General features: G+C 33.1%; 2 protein-coding genes across 2 annotated transcripts; one reads left to right on the top strand and one right to left on the bottom strand.

Annotated features, from left to right (window-relative positions):
• The first annotated feature begins 2,277 nt into the window (after positions 1-2,277).
• LOC107471413 (serine carboxypeptidase-like 45) lies at positions 2,278-5,943 on the top strand. Its single transcript, XM_016090874.3, has 9 exons — positions 2,278-2,574; positions 3,039-3,143; positions 3,303-3,398; positions 3,529-3,698; positions 3,936-4,220; positions 4,319-4,443; positions 5,426-5,518; positions 5,600-5,717; positions 5,794-5,943. Exons 1-9 carry the CDS (start codon positions 2,316-2,318, stop codon positions 5,941-5,943), a joined length of 1,401 nt encoding a protein of 466 aa, XP_015946360.1. The 5' UTR covers positions 2,278-2,315.
• Positions 5,944-7,275: 1,332 nt separating this feature from the next.
• LOC107471542 (10 kDa chaperonin, mitochondrial) lies at positions 7,276-7,965 on the bottom strand. The gene is made up of 3 exons (XM_016091030.2): positions 7,756-7,965; positions 7,527-7,666; positions 7,276-7,448 (listed from the first exon to the last, which is right to left on the bottom strand). The coding sequence occupies exons 1-3, from the start codon at positions 7,858-7,860 to the stop codon at positions 7,400-7,402; spliced, it is 294 nt and encodes a 97-aa protein (XP_015946516.1). The 5' UTR covers positions 7,861-7,965; the 3' UTR covers positions 7,276-7,399.
• Between the last annotated feature and the right edge of the window lie 11,336 nt (positions 7,966-19,301).

The following is a 19,301-nucleotide window of genomic DNA, read 5'->3' as shown; positions in this document are numbered from 1 at the left end:
TACTAAAGCATAAATCGTTGGACTCCTGTCGCAATTTATGCATGTTTCACATCAACACAAAATCACGATACTCTTGTCGCAATTTTTAGCTATTTGAGTTCTCAACGTAAACCATTAGAGAAGTATAGCAGTTTACACTCATTTAAAATTCGTAAGATCCCTCTCACAGTTTATATAGAATAATAAAAGATTGCATTTACATATATAATTTACAAAAATTATATTTAGATAAATTTGAGGTTCAAATAATTTATTTTAGTCATTTGTCCTAATAATTAAGTACATACTCTCATTCAGATTGTAATTGTAAAGATGATTCAGAATAAACGTAAAAATAAAATCAAACATGTGGATCCTATTATTTCTTTAAATAAAAAAAATTCACTACCAAATATCTCGATACTATATACCCTATGTACATATGTATTCTGTATGTGAGCGGTACTCTAATAATTTTGCGAAAATGCATAAAATAATTAAATGTGGCTAATTGAATGTAAATACTATAAGTTAGTTAGATTTCAAGGCATACAATGTAAATGACTATTTAGATAAAAAGATCTTTATATAAAAATAGTAATTTAAAATTATTAAATTTTTTAATATATTTATCTAAATTACTTAATATAATATAGATCAATATTTTAATTATTATTTTTATATAAACACACCGTGACTTCTAGTTAATAACAACCTATAATATAAGTTAGGAATTGAAGGAAGAAAGAAAGTGGAGAGAGATATACCTTAATTAATATCTTTGCATAGGATGCTACCGGGTGGGTATTCCATGTTGGACCTTTTGATTTTGATTCTCTTATATATGCTTTTGTCGCTTCTTGATCTCCAAATAAAGTTGAAGGGAATGGAAGAGAAGGGGAGATAAGAGAACATGGATCATGCATATTGCTTTCCAACTGTTGTATGCATGTGTGTGCCTAAGTGTTATCCGTATTGTGCATACATTAATTCATTGATTAATTATAATTTTTTAAATAAAATTTAAATGCATAATAAATTATTAATTCTTGATCTGTCGAATTAATGGATGCTATCGATGACGGGAAAAGTGTGAGTATTACTTCATTAATATTGCGTAATTTGTCTTCAATTAGATATGGCACCCGAACTCGCGGGTACCTATCCCACTCCTATCCGCTCGGGGTTCTTGGGAGGGGTAAGGTGGGATCGGGTTTAGGTAATACCCACCCCTACCCGCCCCGCTATATATATAATATATATTATTTTAATTTTTAATTTATATTATGTATGTGATGATGGTTATATAAATTTTAAAATTTAATTTAATTTATTAGATTTTAATAATTATAAGGGCGGGTAGGAGCGGGGCGATTAGGGTTTAGCATTTTACTACCCAGGGATAAAAGTGTGATGGATTTTATGCGGATTGGTGTACGACGGAGTGAGATTAGATAGAACAAAAATCTGCCTCTACCCGTCCATTGCCGCCCCTATCTTCAATTCTATTTTTAAGTAGTAGTTGTGTTTATATATCAAAATAATTAACATGTATGTTCATGTTAATAATGAAACTAATAATTATTGTTGCTAATGGGTATAGGTGTTGTTAAAAGTACAAAGGAGAAGATTGAGGCCATATATATGACGGACCCATCATTATAATATAGGGACAAATTAATGTACCATAAACTTTTGAGGAGTGTATCTCTTTTTTTCTGAGATATAAGATTCGTATACTGAAGCAAATAATATCCTGCGCTAGATGCTCCATGCACGAAACATACACATACAATGCAAATCATTCATTTCTCCAAGCAAGCTAGCTAGCGGGTCCATGCAAATTGAATTCAACAATAATAGTAATAATAATTATGGTCATAATAAATCTAGTTTTAAACTCGCTATTTATTAGATAAAATTTTTTAGAGATATTAGGGATCATCACAAATTATTATTTTTAGTCATTAACTCAATTTTTTTAATCTAATTCTTTTAGTTTAGTAATCCAACAACAAATTTTATTTCATATTTTTAAATACTGATAATAAAAAATAATAAATTTTAATTATTCTCTAACATTACTCATTTTTTTTGTAATGAGGTCGTGAAATTCAATGTTGTTAATTAAAAGTATAGAAAAGAACAACAAAGTCGGCAGGAAGTAGAATTTGCAGGCTATGGACTACAATAATAATTGAAATTTTTGGATCGGATTTACATATTAATATATTCTCTAATAACACAATTAATTAACCCTTTGATTACTATATATATAATATAGTTTGAGGTTGAAGCCTCATCATCAAAACTAAACCTAGCCACAACTAATAATCATGATGATACTAATTCATAAGTCACACACTATGATTGCATCATTTGTTTCAACACTACTACTTCTTATAGTGGGAGTAGTGAATTCATATCCAGAAGGTGATAAGATAAGCAGTTTGCCAGGCCAGCCACGTGTCACATTTCAGCAATATGCTGGCTACATTACTGTCGATGACAACCATGATAGAGCTTTGTTTTATTATTTTGTTGAAGCTGAATCAAACCCTGCTTCCAAGCCACTAGTTCTTTGGTTGAATGGAGGTATATATATAATTAACAGTGATTTAATTTAGTATATTAAAAAGAACAAAAATATTATTCGTACACTAAAATCAGTCTCCAATATATTTGTGTATAAATATATGTGTGACTTAATTTATTTTCAATGTATATTTTGTATTTTAACATGTATTTTATACTGATGATTGACTTTAGTGACTAATTTTATTGTACACGCAATATAATCGTAAAAAAGAAAAAGAATGAGTGATTTTTTTAATGGCCAATTCTATAGTGTTTAAATTTTGTCAAATTTATTTTTTTTATAATAAATTTTGATTTTTTAAAATTATTTATTTTTATATTTTTTCAATTAAATATTAATTTTAAATTTTTTTAATAAGTAAGTAACATTTTTTAGACACCAGAGTATTCAGGTTTTTTAATAATATGGACATGAAATTTAAAGAGGACTAATAAGTTATTATTGTTTTGACATTTTAAAGGGCCTGGTTGTTCTTCGGTTGGAGTTGGAGCTTTTGTTGAGAATGGTCCTTTCAGACCCGGTGACAACAATATTCTTCTCAAAAATGATTATAGTTGGAATAAAGGTAATTCATAAATTCATAAAAACAACAATTTAGTCGTCATGTGTAACATTGGTTTTTTTTGTACTGAAGATTCAAATTCGCGAGCTCTAAATATGTATAACATGTTATATATTAATTATGTTAATAATGTTATTTTCTTTTTATATTATCATATTACAGAGGCAAACATGCTATATTTGGAATCACCAGCTGGAGTTGGTTTCTCATACTCTAGCAATAAATCTTTCTATGACTTGGTTACCGATGAGATAACAGGTTCATTAATTAATTTGATACCACATTTAATTTCATTATGCATTATAGCGTTCTGTTCTAGATTTTTGCTGATTAGCCAAAAATAATTAATTAAATATTAAATAAGATAAATTTAAATTTTTTGGTACAGCAAGGGATAATCTTATATTCTTAGAGCGCTGGTTTGCTAAATTTCCTGAGTATGCAAAAAACGACTTCTTCATTACTGGGGAGAGCTATGCAGGTCACTATGTTCCACAACTTGCATTTCTTGTTATTCAATCCAACACCACCTTCAATGTTAATCTTAAGGGAATAGCGGTGAGCACGTACTGTCACGTCAATAAAAATAACTAATTTTAATGGTGAAAACTCAAGTGAAATCGACTTTACATGAAGTTGATATCTGAGAACTATTAGAAGAAAATTTAGTCAAATCAGTCAAATGATGTAACGGCGCTTAAGTATCAACTTCACGTAAAGTCGACTACAGCTGAGTTTCCACCAATTTTAAAATATACTATTTAAAGACATGAATCTGATTAGATGTAAATGCAGTTAGGGAATCCTCTGCTGGATTTTAATGTTGACATGAATTCGGAAGCGGATTATTTATGGTCTCATGGGCTAATATCTGATTCGACATACGAACTGTACAATACAATATGCAACTCTTCTCAATATATGAGAGAATCTATAGATGGAAAGATTAGTGCTGATTGTGCAAGAGTAAATAATGTATCGTCCAGCGAGATATCCGATTATGTTGATCAATATGATGTCACTCTTGATGTTTGTTTGTCACCAGCCAAACAACAAGTTTATATGCTCACAAATCAAATGGTAGTTAATTAATTTCTGACCGTGGTTTAATCTATTATGTATGTCCTCATCATTTAATTTAAATTTGTTTGTTTAATTTGTTGTTCCACTATATATAGCATGCTACACAAAATGTAGATGTTTGTGTGGGAGATAAATTAGTGGTATACTTAAATAGGAAAGATGTGCAACAAGCACTCCATGCTAGACTTGTTGGAGTTACCAAATGGTCAACTTGCAGCACGTAAGTATTCTTTCTTACAACATCTTTAGAATAGTTTTTGATTATAAAGTAAAGTATCATTTTTGTCCCTAATGATTTGGGGTAAGTCTCAAAGTTGTCTTTTGAATTGTCTTATTTAAGTCTCTAACGTTTCAAAATTGACTCAATGTTATCCTGCCGTTAAGAATCTGTTAACGAAATTAACAGTGGAACAAAATTGAGACAATTTTAAAACGTTAAGGACTTAAATAGGATGAAACGTTGAGGACAAAAAATGATACATAGAAATAAATTTAAATTTTATCCTTCACTAATATCAATCTTTTACTGTACATAGTTATTCAATTATTTTTTAATCACATTTAAGTAAATTACACTTAATCACATTACTTTTATTCTAAATAAATTTATTTTTTTTATAATTTTACTCTTAAAGATTTTTACTCATCATATTTGTAAAATGACTAAAATCACATTACTTTATTGTATATGTATAATTTTTTTCCTAACAAGTTTATGTACTAGTCATTTTACAAATATTTTATGATGAGTAAAAATTTTTAAGAGTAAAATTATAAAAAAGTAAATTTATTTAGAATAAAATTAATGTGATTAAAAGTAATTTACTCAGATGTCATTAAAAATAATTGAATAACTATATACAGTAAAAAATTGATATTATTGAAGGATAAAATTAAAATGTATTTCTATATATCGTTTTTGTCTCCAATATATTCGTCCTATTTAAGTCTCTAACGTTTCAAAATCGTCTCAATTTTGTACCGCTGTTGAGTCAATTTTGAAACGTTAGGGATATTCAAATGTTAGAGACAACTTTGAGACTTACCCCAAATGTTAGGGACAAAAACGATATTTTACTTTTTGATTATATAAGATCGGAGCGAAAAACAAATACTTCTTTTTCGAATTACTAGCTATTTATATTTGTGAAATTGTGAGCATTTTATGAAACTTGGCTAACACAATAGAGCTTATGTTACAGGGTTCTGAATTATGACTATCATAATCTAGAAATACCAACACTTCCTCTTCTAGGTACATTTGTTGAGTTGGGTATTCGGGTTCTCGTATACAGGTAGGTAACATACGTTGTTATTTAGTACGTAGCTTCTCACACGAGTCATGGTTCACGTATATAAATCTTTGCTTTGTGCAGTGGAGACCAAGATTCAGTGATCCCATTAATTGGATCAAGATTTCTGGTGAATGCATTAGCCAAAGAAATTGGACTCAATACAACAGTGCCCTATGGAGTCTGGTTTCAGGGAAAACAGGTTAATTAATATAATGATATTTTTAATTATTCAACAAGAATGTAATTTCACTGAAACTTTATTATATTAATTATAGGTAGCGGGATGGACACAAGAATATGGCAAGATATTATCATATGCGACGATTAGAGGAGCATCTCATGAAGCTCCATTCTCTCAACCAGCCAGATCGTTAGTGCTACTTCAAGCATTTCTTCAAGGAAAACCACTTTCCAATAATATATGAGCAGAGATGAATAACACTCCCCTTACTATTATTTTTTTTAATCAGATATGGATGAATAATATATACTTCAAATAATGCTCTTTTTTTCTTTTAGGTATGTAATCTCAAAATCTAACTTCGATAAAGAATTGAAATTGCGTCTTACATTAGGTCGTGGTATTGTAATATTAAATCTCAACAAAATAAAGTTAGTTTTGGCTTCTTTTGTTTCCATTGTTATAATGTTATGTTTAATTATGCACCTCATGTTAAAATACAAAATATACATAAAAAATAATTAAATAACATATGCATTGACGCACATAATATTTTCAAAACATAAAATCATGAATAAATAAATTATGTGCTAGTCTTAAGAATAGAGTGGTCCAATACAAAGTGAGTATAACAACGTATATAAGAACTTAGTTTTGGGTTAACGATACAAAACTGTTATTATCCTTTCTCTGTGATCTAGAATTTGAACCCTAAGTAAGAAGTGAGAAAGAAAATAATAAGAAAACCATGATGAGAAAAAAACTGGTATTAACAAGATACATGAAACCCTGTTCTATGGTGACATTTTGCACTTTGTAGATAGGAAATCCTCTCCTTGACTTTAAAACCGACTTAAACTCTAGTTGTGAGTTTTATGGTCATGGACAGATCCAAGTTCAGCATATGAAATCTACACCAGTCTTAACTATACTAAAATAAGAAAGGAGACGTTTGTGCTGAAGACGAAACAATGATATACTTAAATAGGATGGAGGTGCAAGAAGCTCTCCATGCTAAGCTTGTTGGTGTGTCCCTGAATAATCAACTTGTAGCGAACAAGTGTTTTCTTGAATTGTAATTCTACACATCAAACTTAAGAATTTAAGAATTTACATGCGACTATAAAATATACTCTTGTGTTCATTTAGCTTGTCACCCTTGTATTACAGAGTTACAATTATGACTATCATGATCAGGATTCATAACAAGATAAAATATACATTGCAATCAAAATATATCTCAGAAAGAGCACTACTGGGTACCGATTCTGAATGTGAAGTTAACACTAGACCGAACCAAATTGTAAAGAAAATCCTATGAGCAATACTATGATAATAGAATTCAACATGCCTGATTCTTCCTTACTCACACTTCAGAATCAATTGGGTATGATCTAATCTCAACCTATTTGTATGGGACGAAGCTCCAGTGATCCCATTAACTGGGTCAAGAATTCTGGTTGATGGATTAGCCAATGAAATCGGACTACATACAACAGTGGACTACAGAACTTGATTTGAGAAATATTGAATAATGCATTGGATCACCATATATATATATATATATATCAATGCATTCAAAAAGAGTTTCCCCATTTGTTGCAGAAAAATGGTTTGTTCCAACAGCAGACAACATACATTAAAAATGATGATAACAGAAAGAAACAGGTCAAATTAAGCAGAACAAGAATTGGTACAAATCAATCATGCAGCGTCCCCAATATGTCTTCATCTCTGTAAAGATGATACCTACACAAAACAAACGCCATTATCATATAAGATTGAACATGTACATGTAAACAAATGATTACGATTACGATTACGTACTGTTTATCAGCAAGGTTGACCTCAGTTCCACCGTATTCAGGCAAAAGCACAGTGTCGCCTTCTTTAACAGAAACCGGAATTAGATTCCCTTCCTTGCTACGAATTCCAGGCCCAATCGCAACTACTTTTCCAGAATTCAGCTATGAAAGTAACACACACATGCCATTTAGTTACTAACCACATCAATAAACCATGACGGAAAACAAGGAACTCAAATTCAACTACTAACCTTGGTGGATTTCTCCGGCAACAAGATGCCGGCGTTCGTTTTCGATGGGGGAACGATCTTCTCCACCAGAACCCGATTCAACAACGGAACCAGCCGCTTCGCCATTTCTCTCTCTCTCTCTCTCGCCTTCTAGAGAATTCTGAATCTCAGGTTCTTTGTTCGCTTCAGTTTAGGTTTTTATTTCCCATGTTAGGGTTTTACAGAGGGTTTAATACAACGGGTTCTAGAATCTTCTCTTTACATCTCGTCTCTTCTATTTCCCTTTCTCTACAAAATTAATATTTAATTCAAGTTTCATTTTATTGAATAATTTTGTTGTTTATGTATTTTAATTTCAAAAGGTTTTCCTAAAAGTAAGATTGGATAATCTCCGATTCTAAGCATTATATTACACATTTACATACATATATAAAGGTTTTATCTATTATTTGGTTAATCCGGATGTAACATATTAAAAGATAACGTTTTTAGCCACTTAATATGTTTACATATTATATCAAATTTGGAATCGAAAAAAGGAAGAAAGAAAACTGGGCTGGACTTTTTCCATGACAGATCAAACTAGGCCTAGTTAAATGCCAAATAAGCCCAAATGAGATCCAGACCACAACATGAGTAAGCAAAAAAATAGACAAGCAAGTTCCATCAAGGCCCATTTTTTAAACCTCGCCAATAAGTTTTGTTATAAGAGATAAAAGCCTCAAGTTCAAAAACAAAAGAGATAAAAGCCTATGATCAGTGAATACCAAAAAAAAAAGCCTATGATCAGTGATCCCAACACCAATAAAAGCCCGTTATGCTATCCATGATTTTTTTTACACATTGTTTGGTTTAAATAATTTTAAAAAGAAAGAAAATGAAAGAGAAGAAAATGGGTGGAAAAGCCCATTTTCCATTGTTTGGAACAGAGGAGAAAATGAGTGAAAAACCAAAAAGTTGGCATGGGGCCATATAGTTTTTTTCCTCTCAATGCTGTGAAGAAAACTGAAGAGAGAAGGCCAAAAAATGTTAAAATTTCATATTTATCCTTCTAACAAAAAAAAAAAGGCAAATTCTCTAACTCATTCTCTATGTGAAATTAATATATGTAAGGGTAATAAAGTAATTTTTACTTCATGATAATTTTTTCTCTTCTTACTTTCTTTATATTCAAACAAAAGAATTTTTTTTTTCATTTTCTCTTCATCCAAATAACATACAAAAAAATTCACTTTTTCTTTCATTTTCTTTCCATCTATTTTCTTTCCTCTCATTTTCCATCAAACATCATAGTGTTAAAGAGAGAAAAAGAGACTGTGGCTTCAGAAATCAAGAGCTAATTGGAATAGAGACAGGGATAGAAACACCATATGAAAATTATTATTCGAAGAAGGAGAAACAAAATTCTGAGCCTAAAAAATGAGGAAAGTGTTTGGAAAGAAGAGCAGAACAATCTTGAAGAAATGGCTGCCACTTATTAATACTAGTCCTAATTTATTTTTATTTTTTTGAAGGTTCTTGCTAATTGTAGTGGGATTTTTTTTTCTCGTTTGGTGTAGTTTTTTTATGTTCTAGGCCTTTGGACCTCCACGGGACAAAAACAAAAGAAAAAAGAAAAACAGAGTAGGAAAAAAAAGTCTCAAAATGTATGTCCTCATGTGTAGAACGATGTTAATTATAAGTTCATCCTAAATAATAAAAGAAAACATGCTTAAAATTCTGTTAATAATGATTATGTAATTTCAACAAGTGAACAAAAAGTATAAGTCGGACAAAAAGTGCAAGTGGAATAAATCAGACAGGTTGGCTATGATAATGGTTGTTGATTTGACCACCCTAACCCTAGCTAGTTTTGGTTAATGTATCAGTTCTCATCATACCATCCTGGTCCTGGTCTCAATAATCATATCGATTCATATATTAATGCATGGTTGTTGCGTTATTTTGCAGTTAGATCGAGTATATACTGCTCTACTACTATTTCTAAAAACTTTCACATATTATATAATCTTGTTAGAATGACACATTTTTCTTATTCTTCAAATATATATATATATATATATATAATCGAATTATTTTAGGATTGACAAAAATTATTATTAACAAAAATATCTTTAAATAATTTAAAAATATTTGAAAATATCTTAACATTGATCAATGATCTGCTCTATTAATAAAAAAATGTGACGTAACTCATTGCAAATGTTAAAGTCTTACTTACTGAATAAAATTCTATACTTTAAATTGTTCAAGGTGTGATGTTGATAATTTGATGAATCAGAAGGGATTGAGAGAGAGTGAAAAATAAATTATTCTCATTATTGAAGAGAATGAGAAATTCTCTTTAAAAATATTTATTGAGTTATTACACTTGATATACTATGTACTCTTTATGTACACTCACTAAAAAATAATTACAATGGTAAGGCTATTATTGATAAAAGAAATAATTTAGGTAACACCCTCCCGCAAGTTAGAATTGTGTAAATCTAACAATCCTACTTTGGAAACATTAGCAAGAAAAGAATCCGGTGGCAAAGCTTTGGTAAGAAAATCAGCAAGTTTTTCTTTGGAACGAACTCTCATAAGATGAATGAGACCATACAAATGCTTTTTATGAACAATGTGGCAGTCTACTTCAATGTGTTTGGTTCTTTCATGAAAGATGGAATTATTGGCGATGTGAATAGCTGGTTGTCACATAATAGAGTGATAGACTTTTGAAGCGGCAAACCAATGAAATCCATTAAGAAAGATAACCAACTAGTTTCACAAGTGGCAACAACAAGAGACATATATTCAGATTGTGCAGAGGACTTGGCAACTGTGGTTTGCTTCTTACTCTTCCAATTAATGAGAGAGTTCCCAAGCATGAAGCAATAACCGAAAACGGAGCGATGAGTATAGGCACAGGTAGCCCAGTCAACATTGGCAAATCCAGTAAGATGTAGATTAGAAGTAGAGGAGAAGAAGAGACCAGTTGCAGGTCGGCCTTTTAAATATTGGAGTACGCAAAAAGTAGCCTATAGGTGAGAAGTGGTTGCACAGTCCAAAAATTGGCTCAAACTACCCACAGCATAAGAGATATCGGGTCTAGTATTTGTGAGGTAAAGGAGTCGGCCGATGCTGTCTGTAAACAGTGTTGTCTGTTAAAATAGTACTTGATTCCTTTGAGAGTTTCTGACTATAATCAAATGGGGGTAGAGAGAGGCTTGCAATCTAGATAACCAAAATCCTGAGAAGGTCCATGGTGTACTTCCGCTGATAAATGTGAATTCCAGAGTTAGAGCGTGCGACTTCCATTCCCAAGAAGTATTTGAGATCACCAAGATCCTTTATTTTAAATTTGTCATCCAAATTTTGATCGAAGGAATTGATTTCACCAATATCATTTCCGGTTAAAACCAAGTCATCAACATATACTAGAATGGCAGTAAAGCTTTCAGATTGTTTTTTAATGAAAAGTGAATGATCATAAAAAAACTGCTTATAACCAGCATCCACAAGAGTTTGAGTGACTTTAATGTTCCATTGCCTGCTTGCTTGCATAAGCTCATATAGAGACTTTTGCAATTTACAAACCAAACTTGGTTGTGACACATCCAAACCGGGTAGTATCTTCATATAAACTTCCTTGTTCAAATCTCCATGAAGGAAAGCAGTGTTGACGTCCAGCTGTATCAAATGCCATTTCTTTACCGCTGCTAATGCTAACATTACTCGTAGGATAGTCATTTTGACAACTGGACTAAAAGTATCACCATAATCTACTCCTTGCACTTCAGGGAATCCTTTTGCAACTAGCCTCGCTTTGTGCTTCTCTATGGTGCCATCGGGATTGAACTTTATCCAAAAAACTCATTTGCAACCCATAACCTTCTTATTTTTTGGGAGTTTAGTGACACACCAAGTTCTATTATGATCTAGAGCTGTCAATTCATCTTGTATTGTCTTTCTCCAACATTCATGTGCAGCCGCTTCCTCATAACTGCTAAGTTCTTGATTTGAGGTGATGGCTAGAGAAAATGACTTATATTTTGAAGTTAGTTTATCATATGACAAGTGTTGTGAGATAGGGTATAAAGAGTTATAGTTGACAAAGTTGCTAGAGTGAGCTATCTGGGTTGTCATACAATTATAGTCCTTCATATAAGTAGGCGGTTTCTTGACTCTTTCAAATTTTCTGGTAATGCAGTCATGTGTGATGTCAGAGTGTTGTGATGCAGGTGCATTGTTAGTGTGTGGTGTGGTAATGAGTGCAATAGTGTGTGAGGAAATTGGTGAGTGCATTGAGTTTGAAAAATGTTCATTTGAATCTGTGAGTGTGGTATGTGTGGGTGATTGCAAATGATGCGTGGATGGTATATCATATTGAAAAAGATCAATGCATTGTGGAGTATGAGTGGGTACCATAGAAATGTCAATGCTAGTGGAATGTAAAAATGAGAAATGAGTTTCATAAAAAGTTACATTTCTGGATATGAAAATTTCCTTTGATTTTAAATCAATACGTCGAAAACCCTTTATTCCTAATTTAAAACCGAGAAAAGCTGTTTTTCTGGCTCTTGGGTCTAATTTTGTTCTTGAATTTGTTAATGTGGAGGCATATGCAAGAGAACCAAATACTCTTAAATGTGAAAGGTCAGGTAAGTTACCATACAAAAGCTTGTAAGGACTAGCATTTTCCAGGTTAGTGTTGGGCAGCCTATTAATTAGGTGAATAGCTGCGTATTGCCAAAAACAATGTGGAATTTCTAATTGAAATAGCAATGCTCTATCAACACCTAAAATATGCTAGTATTTTCTCTCTACAATCTCGTTTTGCTCTGGTGTTTCTACATAAGAAGTTTGGTGTAAAATTTCAGTTGATGCAAAAAAAGATTTTAGAGTGAACTCTGGCCCATTGACAGTCCTTATACACTTAACTTGTTTTTCAAATTGTACTCTGACAAAATTCACAAAATTAATAACTAATTGTGATGCTTCAGATTTGGTTTTCATAAAAAAAAATCAAAGCGAATCTGCTCTTGCCATCCACTACAGTAAAAAAATACCTATGTCCTTCATTGGAAAGGACAGAAATAGGACCCCAGATATCCATATGAACTAAGTCAAAACAATCTTTTATTTTAGTTATACTAAAATTAAAAGATAATTTCCTTTGTTTTGCAAAATGACATGAATCACAAGAAAGTTTTTAAGTAATACAATCTATAAAAAGATAATACTTCTTCAAAAAAATCAATTTATGCATGGGTATGTGTCCTAATCTAAGATGCCAAATGTTATTGTGCTCACTGTGTGAAGGTGTGGTAGGATGAGTAGTAGTGGTAGTTGCCGCCAACGAAGCTTGCTTTGTTGGAAGAGGGAAAAAGTGAGAGAATTCTAGTTCTTTACTCATTGTATATAACCCTTTTATACACTCGATGTTGATCGATCTTGTATCTCACAACACTTATCATTGATTAACAATTGACAATGTAAGTTTGCGGTTAACTTTGACACATAGATCAGTTTAAAATCAAAAGAAGGAATGTATAAAACATTTTTGAGAAAAAATTTTTAGAGAATGTGATTGTGCCAATGATGGTGCTAATAGTTTTGGTCCTATTTGCCAATATCACATTGATTGGAGTAATATTTTAAAAACTTGCAAAATATTTAAGTCAAAAGTCTCATGATCTGTTGCACCGGAATCAATGACCCATAGTGAAGATTTTGGAGTGATAATACTCATAATTCTCTCATTAAAATGTAATGCAATGATTTTACCTGGAGTGAAAGTTTGAATGGGATTAGTCAAAATTTGATTTGCATTATGAGGTTATTGCTGCACACTTTTGTCTTTGATCAACTCTAACAAGGCAAATCTTTACTCATGAGTGAACCCAGATCTTGATATTCCAGTGTTCTTTTGGAGACAATTGAGCTCACTGAGTATATCATCATGCCCCTTCAGTGATGATCACGTGATTGATGGTGGTGTTATGTTGTTGCCATTGATAGAAATTGGAGGAGTACCCATGCTTCTTATAGCATACATCTTCTGTGTGGCCTTACTTGTTGTAGCTCCACGACCTCTACCATGGGAGGATCTGTTGATCATGTTCGCCATTTTGAGAAATCAATGAATCACAAAGTAATAAGGATTTAGATCTTCTTCCTTTAACTCGTTGATCGGAACAGCTATGTTCACTAAGAAAGAATCTTGCGAAATAACCTCTCATGAAACTCTATTGGATGGGTTTGAAGGAAGAGGTAAGAATGGGGAAAGAAAATGTCGAAAAAAAATTAGGGATAGAAAGAAAATGGCAAAATTAGATTGGATCTCAGTTCACAACTTTTTTTTAATTTGATTCACAGTTTGGTTGCTCTCCACGTTCACCGCACATGTCCTAAACTGTTCAAGCTGTGATGTTGATGGTTTGATGAACCAGAAGAGATCGAGAGAGGGGAAAAATAAGTTATTCTCATGGTTGAAGAGAATGAGAAATTTTCTTTAAAAATATTTGTTGAGTTATTAAACCTTATATATTATGTATTTTTTATGTACACTCACTAAAAAATAATTACAATAGTAAATCTATTATTAATAAAAATAATAATTTAGGTAATACTTATTATATAAAAAAATTCAATTTTTTTCTTTTAACATAAAACGTCTCAATTTACGTATGTGTATTTTTGTCACGTTTTAAATAATTTAAAAATATTATTGTTGATAATTGTTCATACACTGGCCCAACGCTATTGCCCAGGTCCAGATACGCCAAAAGGCCCAATCCAAAGATTGGCCTTCGTTATTCACCGACCTCTTTAAAAGAGGTCGGACTCAACACAGACTTTTCTCCAAAGAAGTTGGGCTCAAGAGATAGCTGGCAGATAACACTTATTCAAATAAGTAACTGCCCCTGAAATCTCTCAACCCACTTCTAGAAGGCATATCTCAACAATCCCTAGATAAAGGGACGGTTATCCACCTAAAAAGGTGGCACTACTCCAACGGTGGTTATTGGATCACCACTATAAATACCCTGACACTCCTCAGGTATCTCTAAGTTCCAATACATTCTAAACCTGCTCAACCCCATGCTGACTTAAGCATCGGAGTGTCTTTGCAGGTACCACCCCCCATCTCTTGGAACACACAACTCGGAGGCGGTTCCCACACGTAAACCAAGTCAGAGACCACACTCCTCCAGCGCTTGGGCCTCAAACAAGTCCAACCACCGTCCGGTTCTAGGTAAGCCCCGGAACATTGGCGCCGTTGCCGGGGACCCGGAGCTCAATCCTTGATAATGGCGGATGATCAACAAGATGGTCGGACAACCTCTCGACATGGATAAGATGAAAGCATGTTAAAAAGAAGTTGGAATACAGTTTCTATGGATACCAGAAATCCCGTAAAAACTTCTCCCAATGGGCAGAGGATATCAAATAGGGATGATGATTCTACTTCTACAGTTAAATTGGATTAAAAGAGAAGAAAGCATCGTCCCAAGGCCATTGTAGAAAGAAAACCAAGATGAACTCGAAAGCCAATTGAATAAAAGATGTATAAGTGAAACATGAAAAGGTACTATAGCTAAAAGCGAACTCTACTCCCTGATATACTCTTTTTCCAACTTCATGATTTTTTCCCAAAAATTAAAGGATTTTTTCTGAAGAAGGGTTTTTAACGAGGCATCATAGTAGAGACTAAGGGATCATAGATAGTGAAAAACCCTTAGTAGCAGTAAAAGTACCTTCGCAAATAAATAAAGATCTTTTATCTCTTATAAATTCCTTCTCGTTTTTCTTTCTTTCTACGAAACGCACCGACTTAAGCTCGACAAAGCGTGAAAATCCCATGAACCGACCTAGATGGTCGTCAGGATAAAACGACGAGGTACAAGTCGGTGTAAAGAGGTTATAAAAGTCGATCGTAATAAACTCGGAAATTATCTGACTTACAAGTCGGAAAAACCGAGAAAAAAGGAAACGCATCGCAAAAATAACCTAAATCATAAGAGCTCAATAAATCAAAAATTGAGTATAAGGAATACCAAAAAGAGATCAGGAAACCTATTGAAAGCACTAAGGCAAAAGGCTGTCCCGAGTTGTTAAGGAAAACTTAACTTAAAGAAAGGGACAGTCAGCCAAGAAAAAGGTTTTTCAAAACAAAGATCAAAAAGGTTTTTTCTAAGATTACTGAAATCTTAGAAAAGGGCTACTACAAAGTGTCTAACTTCGAGGGTGAAAAACTACCCAGGTCGCAACACACCTCCAACATAAGGAGATAAAACAATTCCTTATGAAAATTGATTTTCTACAATTAATACACACCAATTGAAGCTCGATAAACCGCGAAAATCACGGGCCGATCATATAGAAATCGCCTGGATGAAGCGACGAGGAACCAATTGGTGGAAAGAAGTTACATATGCGAATTGGAAAGAAAACACCTCGAAACAGCTCGGGCTAAACGGGTTGAAAAAGTTGTGTTTAGAACAAGTCGCAAAAGTAACTTAACTAAATATGCCCCTTGAGGCATGAATACGATCTAACAACTCGATCCACACGGATAACAAATGGATCGTACAAAATCTCAAGCCCACAATATCATCTCTACAAATAAACGACCTAGTCGTATAAAATGGAACACTTTCACAAAAACAAGTTGTTCCAAGAAAACTCGTTCTAGCATTCACAACAACATAAGGATAACTTGGATTAAACGAGTTATGCCAGTCAACCATATTTTCAACGAAATTGTGTTAAGCACAAGTCGTGTCTATCTAAAAGCAAAGCTTTAAAAGTGATTTGTATCAAAATGAATCACTCCAACCAAACGACTCGTATAGAAACGAGTTAAAAAGGAAGGATTGTAAACATTTTTGAACAAAATCAAAACGTAAAAATTATCCTCCAAAACAACTTGGATAAAACAAGTTGTATCATACACAAGGACGACAACCTTGTAAAAACTAGAAAGGGGAGGGAATAAGCATATAATCCCTTCACCTAAGGCGCCAATTTATGCTCGACAAAGCGCAAAAATCACGAGCCGGCCTTTTCAATGGTCGCTCGGATAAAACGACGAGGTATAAATTGGTGTCCAATGGTTATAATACGACTTGATGATTTAAAACAACTCAAGCCCATGAGTTGAACAAAATCGAGTAAAAAATAACCATATGATCTAAGTAATTTGTATTAAAATAAATTGCGCAAAACAACTTGATATATAACGAGTTGTGCTTCAAAAAAGTGACTTGTATAAAAAACAAGTCATCTAGAAAACTCAGAATGAATGAGTTCAACAAAAAAAAGGCTTCATTCGAAAATCCTTTCTGCTTGATTGCTCGAGTCCGACCTCATAAAGCTCGATCTCGAGCAGGGGCATAATGGATAAAGCAACGAAGTCCAATGGTTATAAAGATGATCTGATAGTTTAAAAGGACTCAAAATAAACAATTTGTACTTGAAACAAGTTGTGAAGTCCTAAAAAACAGCTCGAATTTAAATGAGTTGTATGAAATTAGATCAAAAAATAGCCACGTTTTAATTAAACGATTTGAAATGAAACAAATCGTAAGACCTTAAAACTAGTCGCATCGAACGAGCTAGATGAGGTTATACTAAAAAATAATTACGAGTTTTGAAATAAACGATTTGTATCAAAACAAGTCGTAAGAAATCAGAATAAGTTTCAGAAAGGTGATTTGTATTAAAACAAGTCATGTATCCTCAAAACAACTCGAATTGAACGAGTTGTACGAAACTAGGACAAGAAATATTCTTTGGTTAAGCACGATGTGCTAAAACCAGTCATACAAAGCCTACAAGCCTTAAATAACTCAGAAAGAACGAGTTGTACCAATCAGTCTTAGAAAAAAGATTGGCCAAAAATAAGACTTACAAAGAGAAAAAAAGTGTAGCATTTATAAGAGATAAGGGACAAAAAGAGACATTTTGCACCCTCTTTAGATGCTGCGCACTAAATCCAAGAAAACTGTCGCGTAACGTATGCAGAAGAAATGCACCGTTTCAAAATTTTGAAAAACACCGTGCACTCAACCTCATGAAGTCGGCGTACTCGACAAAGGAAATTAGAACCACGAATGCTTAAGCCCGACCTCATGAAAGCTCGGACTCAAACAGGGGAACTGTTCCTACCCTGACCAACACTAGGGTCCAGGTCCAAATAAACTAAAAGGCCCAATCCAAAGATTGGCCTCCTCACGTACCCGACCTCTTCAAAAGAAGTCGGACTCAACACAGACTTCTTTTCAAAGGAGTCGGGCTCAAGAGATAGCTGGCAGATAACACTTATTCAAATAAGTAACTGCCTCTAAAATCTCTCAACCCACTTCTAGAAGGCATATCTCAACAATCCCTAGATAAAGGGACGGTTATCCACCTAAAAAGGTGGCACTACTCCAACGGTGGTTATTGGATCACCACTATAAATACCCTGACACTCCTCAGGTATCTCTAAGTTCCAATACATTCTAAACCTGCTCAACCCCATGCTGACTTAAGTATCGGAGTGTCTTTGCAGGTACCACCCCCATCTCTTGGAACACACAACTCGGAGGCGGCTCCCAGACGTAAACCAAGTCGGAGACCACACTCCTCCAGCGCTTGGGCCTCAAACAAGTCCAACCACCGTCCGGTTCTAGGTAAGCCCCGGAACAATAATAAAATTTAGTGTCAACGATAAAATAATTTTTGATGCATTTTTAGTGGTTTACCCGACGTGGTTCACTATGGTGATCAATGAATATATGTATAGTAGTGTAGCAGTTATGTGGCAATGATGGTAAGAGGGAAGAAATTGAGGGGGGGAAGGGGTTTGAGTGTTTGACCCAAGGCTAAAGTAAAATGTGGAACATAAAAGAAAGGTTACACCAAAAAGTGAGAAATGGTTCTTTACCCTAATCATGCCGCTTGTACTCATAACGACATTCCCCATTTATGCATTTCATTTTTGCTCTTGTTGCAATCCAAACCAGATGCCACTCATCATCATCATCATCAACATTAACATTTATATTTATAATTATTTCCCATCAAATTCAATTCATGAGGTGCTATGCTGGACGTGGGTCTTAAAACTTAATACAAACAAACACTAAAAGTAATTAAATAAAGCATAAGTAGCTAACAACTCCAACTCAATTACATATAAATTTATTTAACTCACATTATTTCTTCAATTTGAGTGAATAAGATGTTTTTCTCCAAATATATATATTATTTCTTTGCTTATTATGTCTTGACAAAGTATATTATTATACAAAGTCTAAAAATATAGGTCCATATCATAATTATATATATCAAGTTCTTTCTTGAATTTTTTTAGCATAATAATACAAGGAGTGGTCTTTGACATTCCAATTACTTGGTTTGAACACTTCAGAAGAGAGAGAGAGGAGCAATATTAGACCTTGAACTCATCAGAAACACAACTATAATTAGATAGTGACAAACAAAAGCAAGTAGTAACTTTTTTCAAAACCTTTAGATAAGAATTGAGAAACTATATCATTTGAATTATAGTTTATTTGCAAAAGCAAATAATA

This window comes from Arachis duranensis, chromosome 10 (assembly GCF_000817695.3).
Source record: "Arachis duranensis cultivar V14167 chromosome 10, aradu.V14167.gnm2.J7QH, whole genome shotgun sequence".
Lineage (NCBI taxonomy): Eukaryota > Viridiplantae > Streptophyta > Magnoliopsida > Fabales > Fabaceae > Arachis > Arachis duranensis.
This window is presented reverse-complemented; position numbering and strand designations above follow the sequence as displayed.

What these genes read in the sequence shown, in the direction of transcription:
- LOC107471413 (XM_016090874.3), top strand. Translation starts at nt 2,316, where the DNA reads ATGATGATACTAATTCATAAGTCACACACTATGATTGCATCATTTGTT. An exon ending in AGTTCTTTGGTTGAATGGAG is followed by an intron (nt 2,575 to 3,038) that starts GTATATATATAA and finishes GACATTTTAAAG; the next exon opens with GGCCTGGTTGTTCTTCGGTT. An exon ending in GGTTACCGATGAGATAACAG is followed by an intron (nt 3,399 to 3,528) that starts GTTCATTAATTA and finishes TTTTTGGTACAG; the next exon opens with CAAGGGATAATCTTATATTC.
- LOC107471542 (XM_016091030.2), bottom strand. Translation starts at nt 7,860, where the DNA reads ATGGCGAAGCGGCTGGTTCCGTTGTTGAATCGGGTTCTGGTGGAGAAG. An exon ending in TGCCGGAGAAATCCACCAAG is followed by an intron (nt 7,667 to 7,755) that starts GTTAGTAGTTGA and finishes TTACTTTCATAG; the next exon opens with CTGAATTCTGGAAAAGTAGT. An exon ending in GTCAACCTTGCTGATAAACA is followed by an intron (nt 7,449 to 7,526) that starts GTACGTAATCGT and finishes TGTTTTGTGTAG; the next exon opens with GTATCATCTTTACAGAGATG.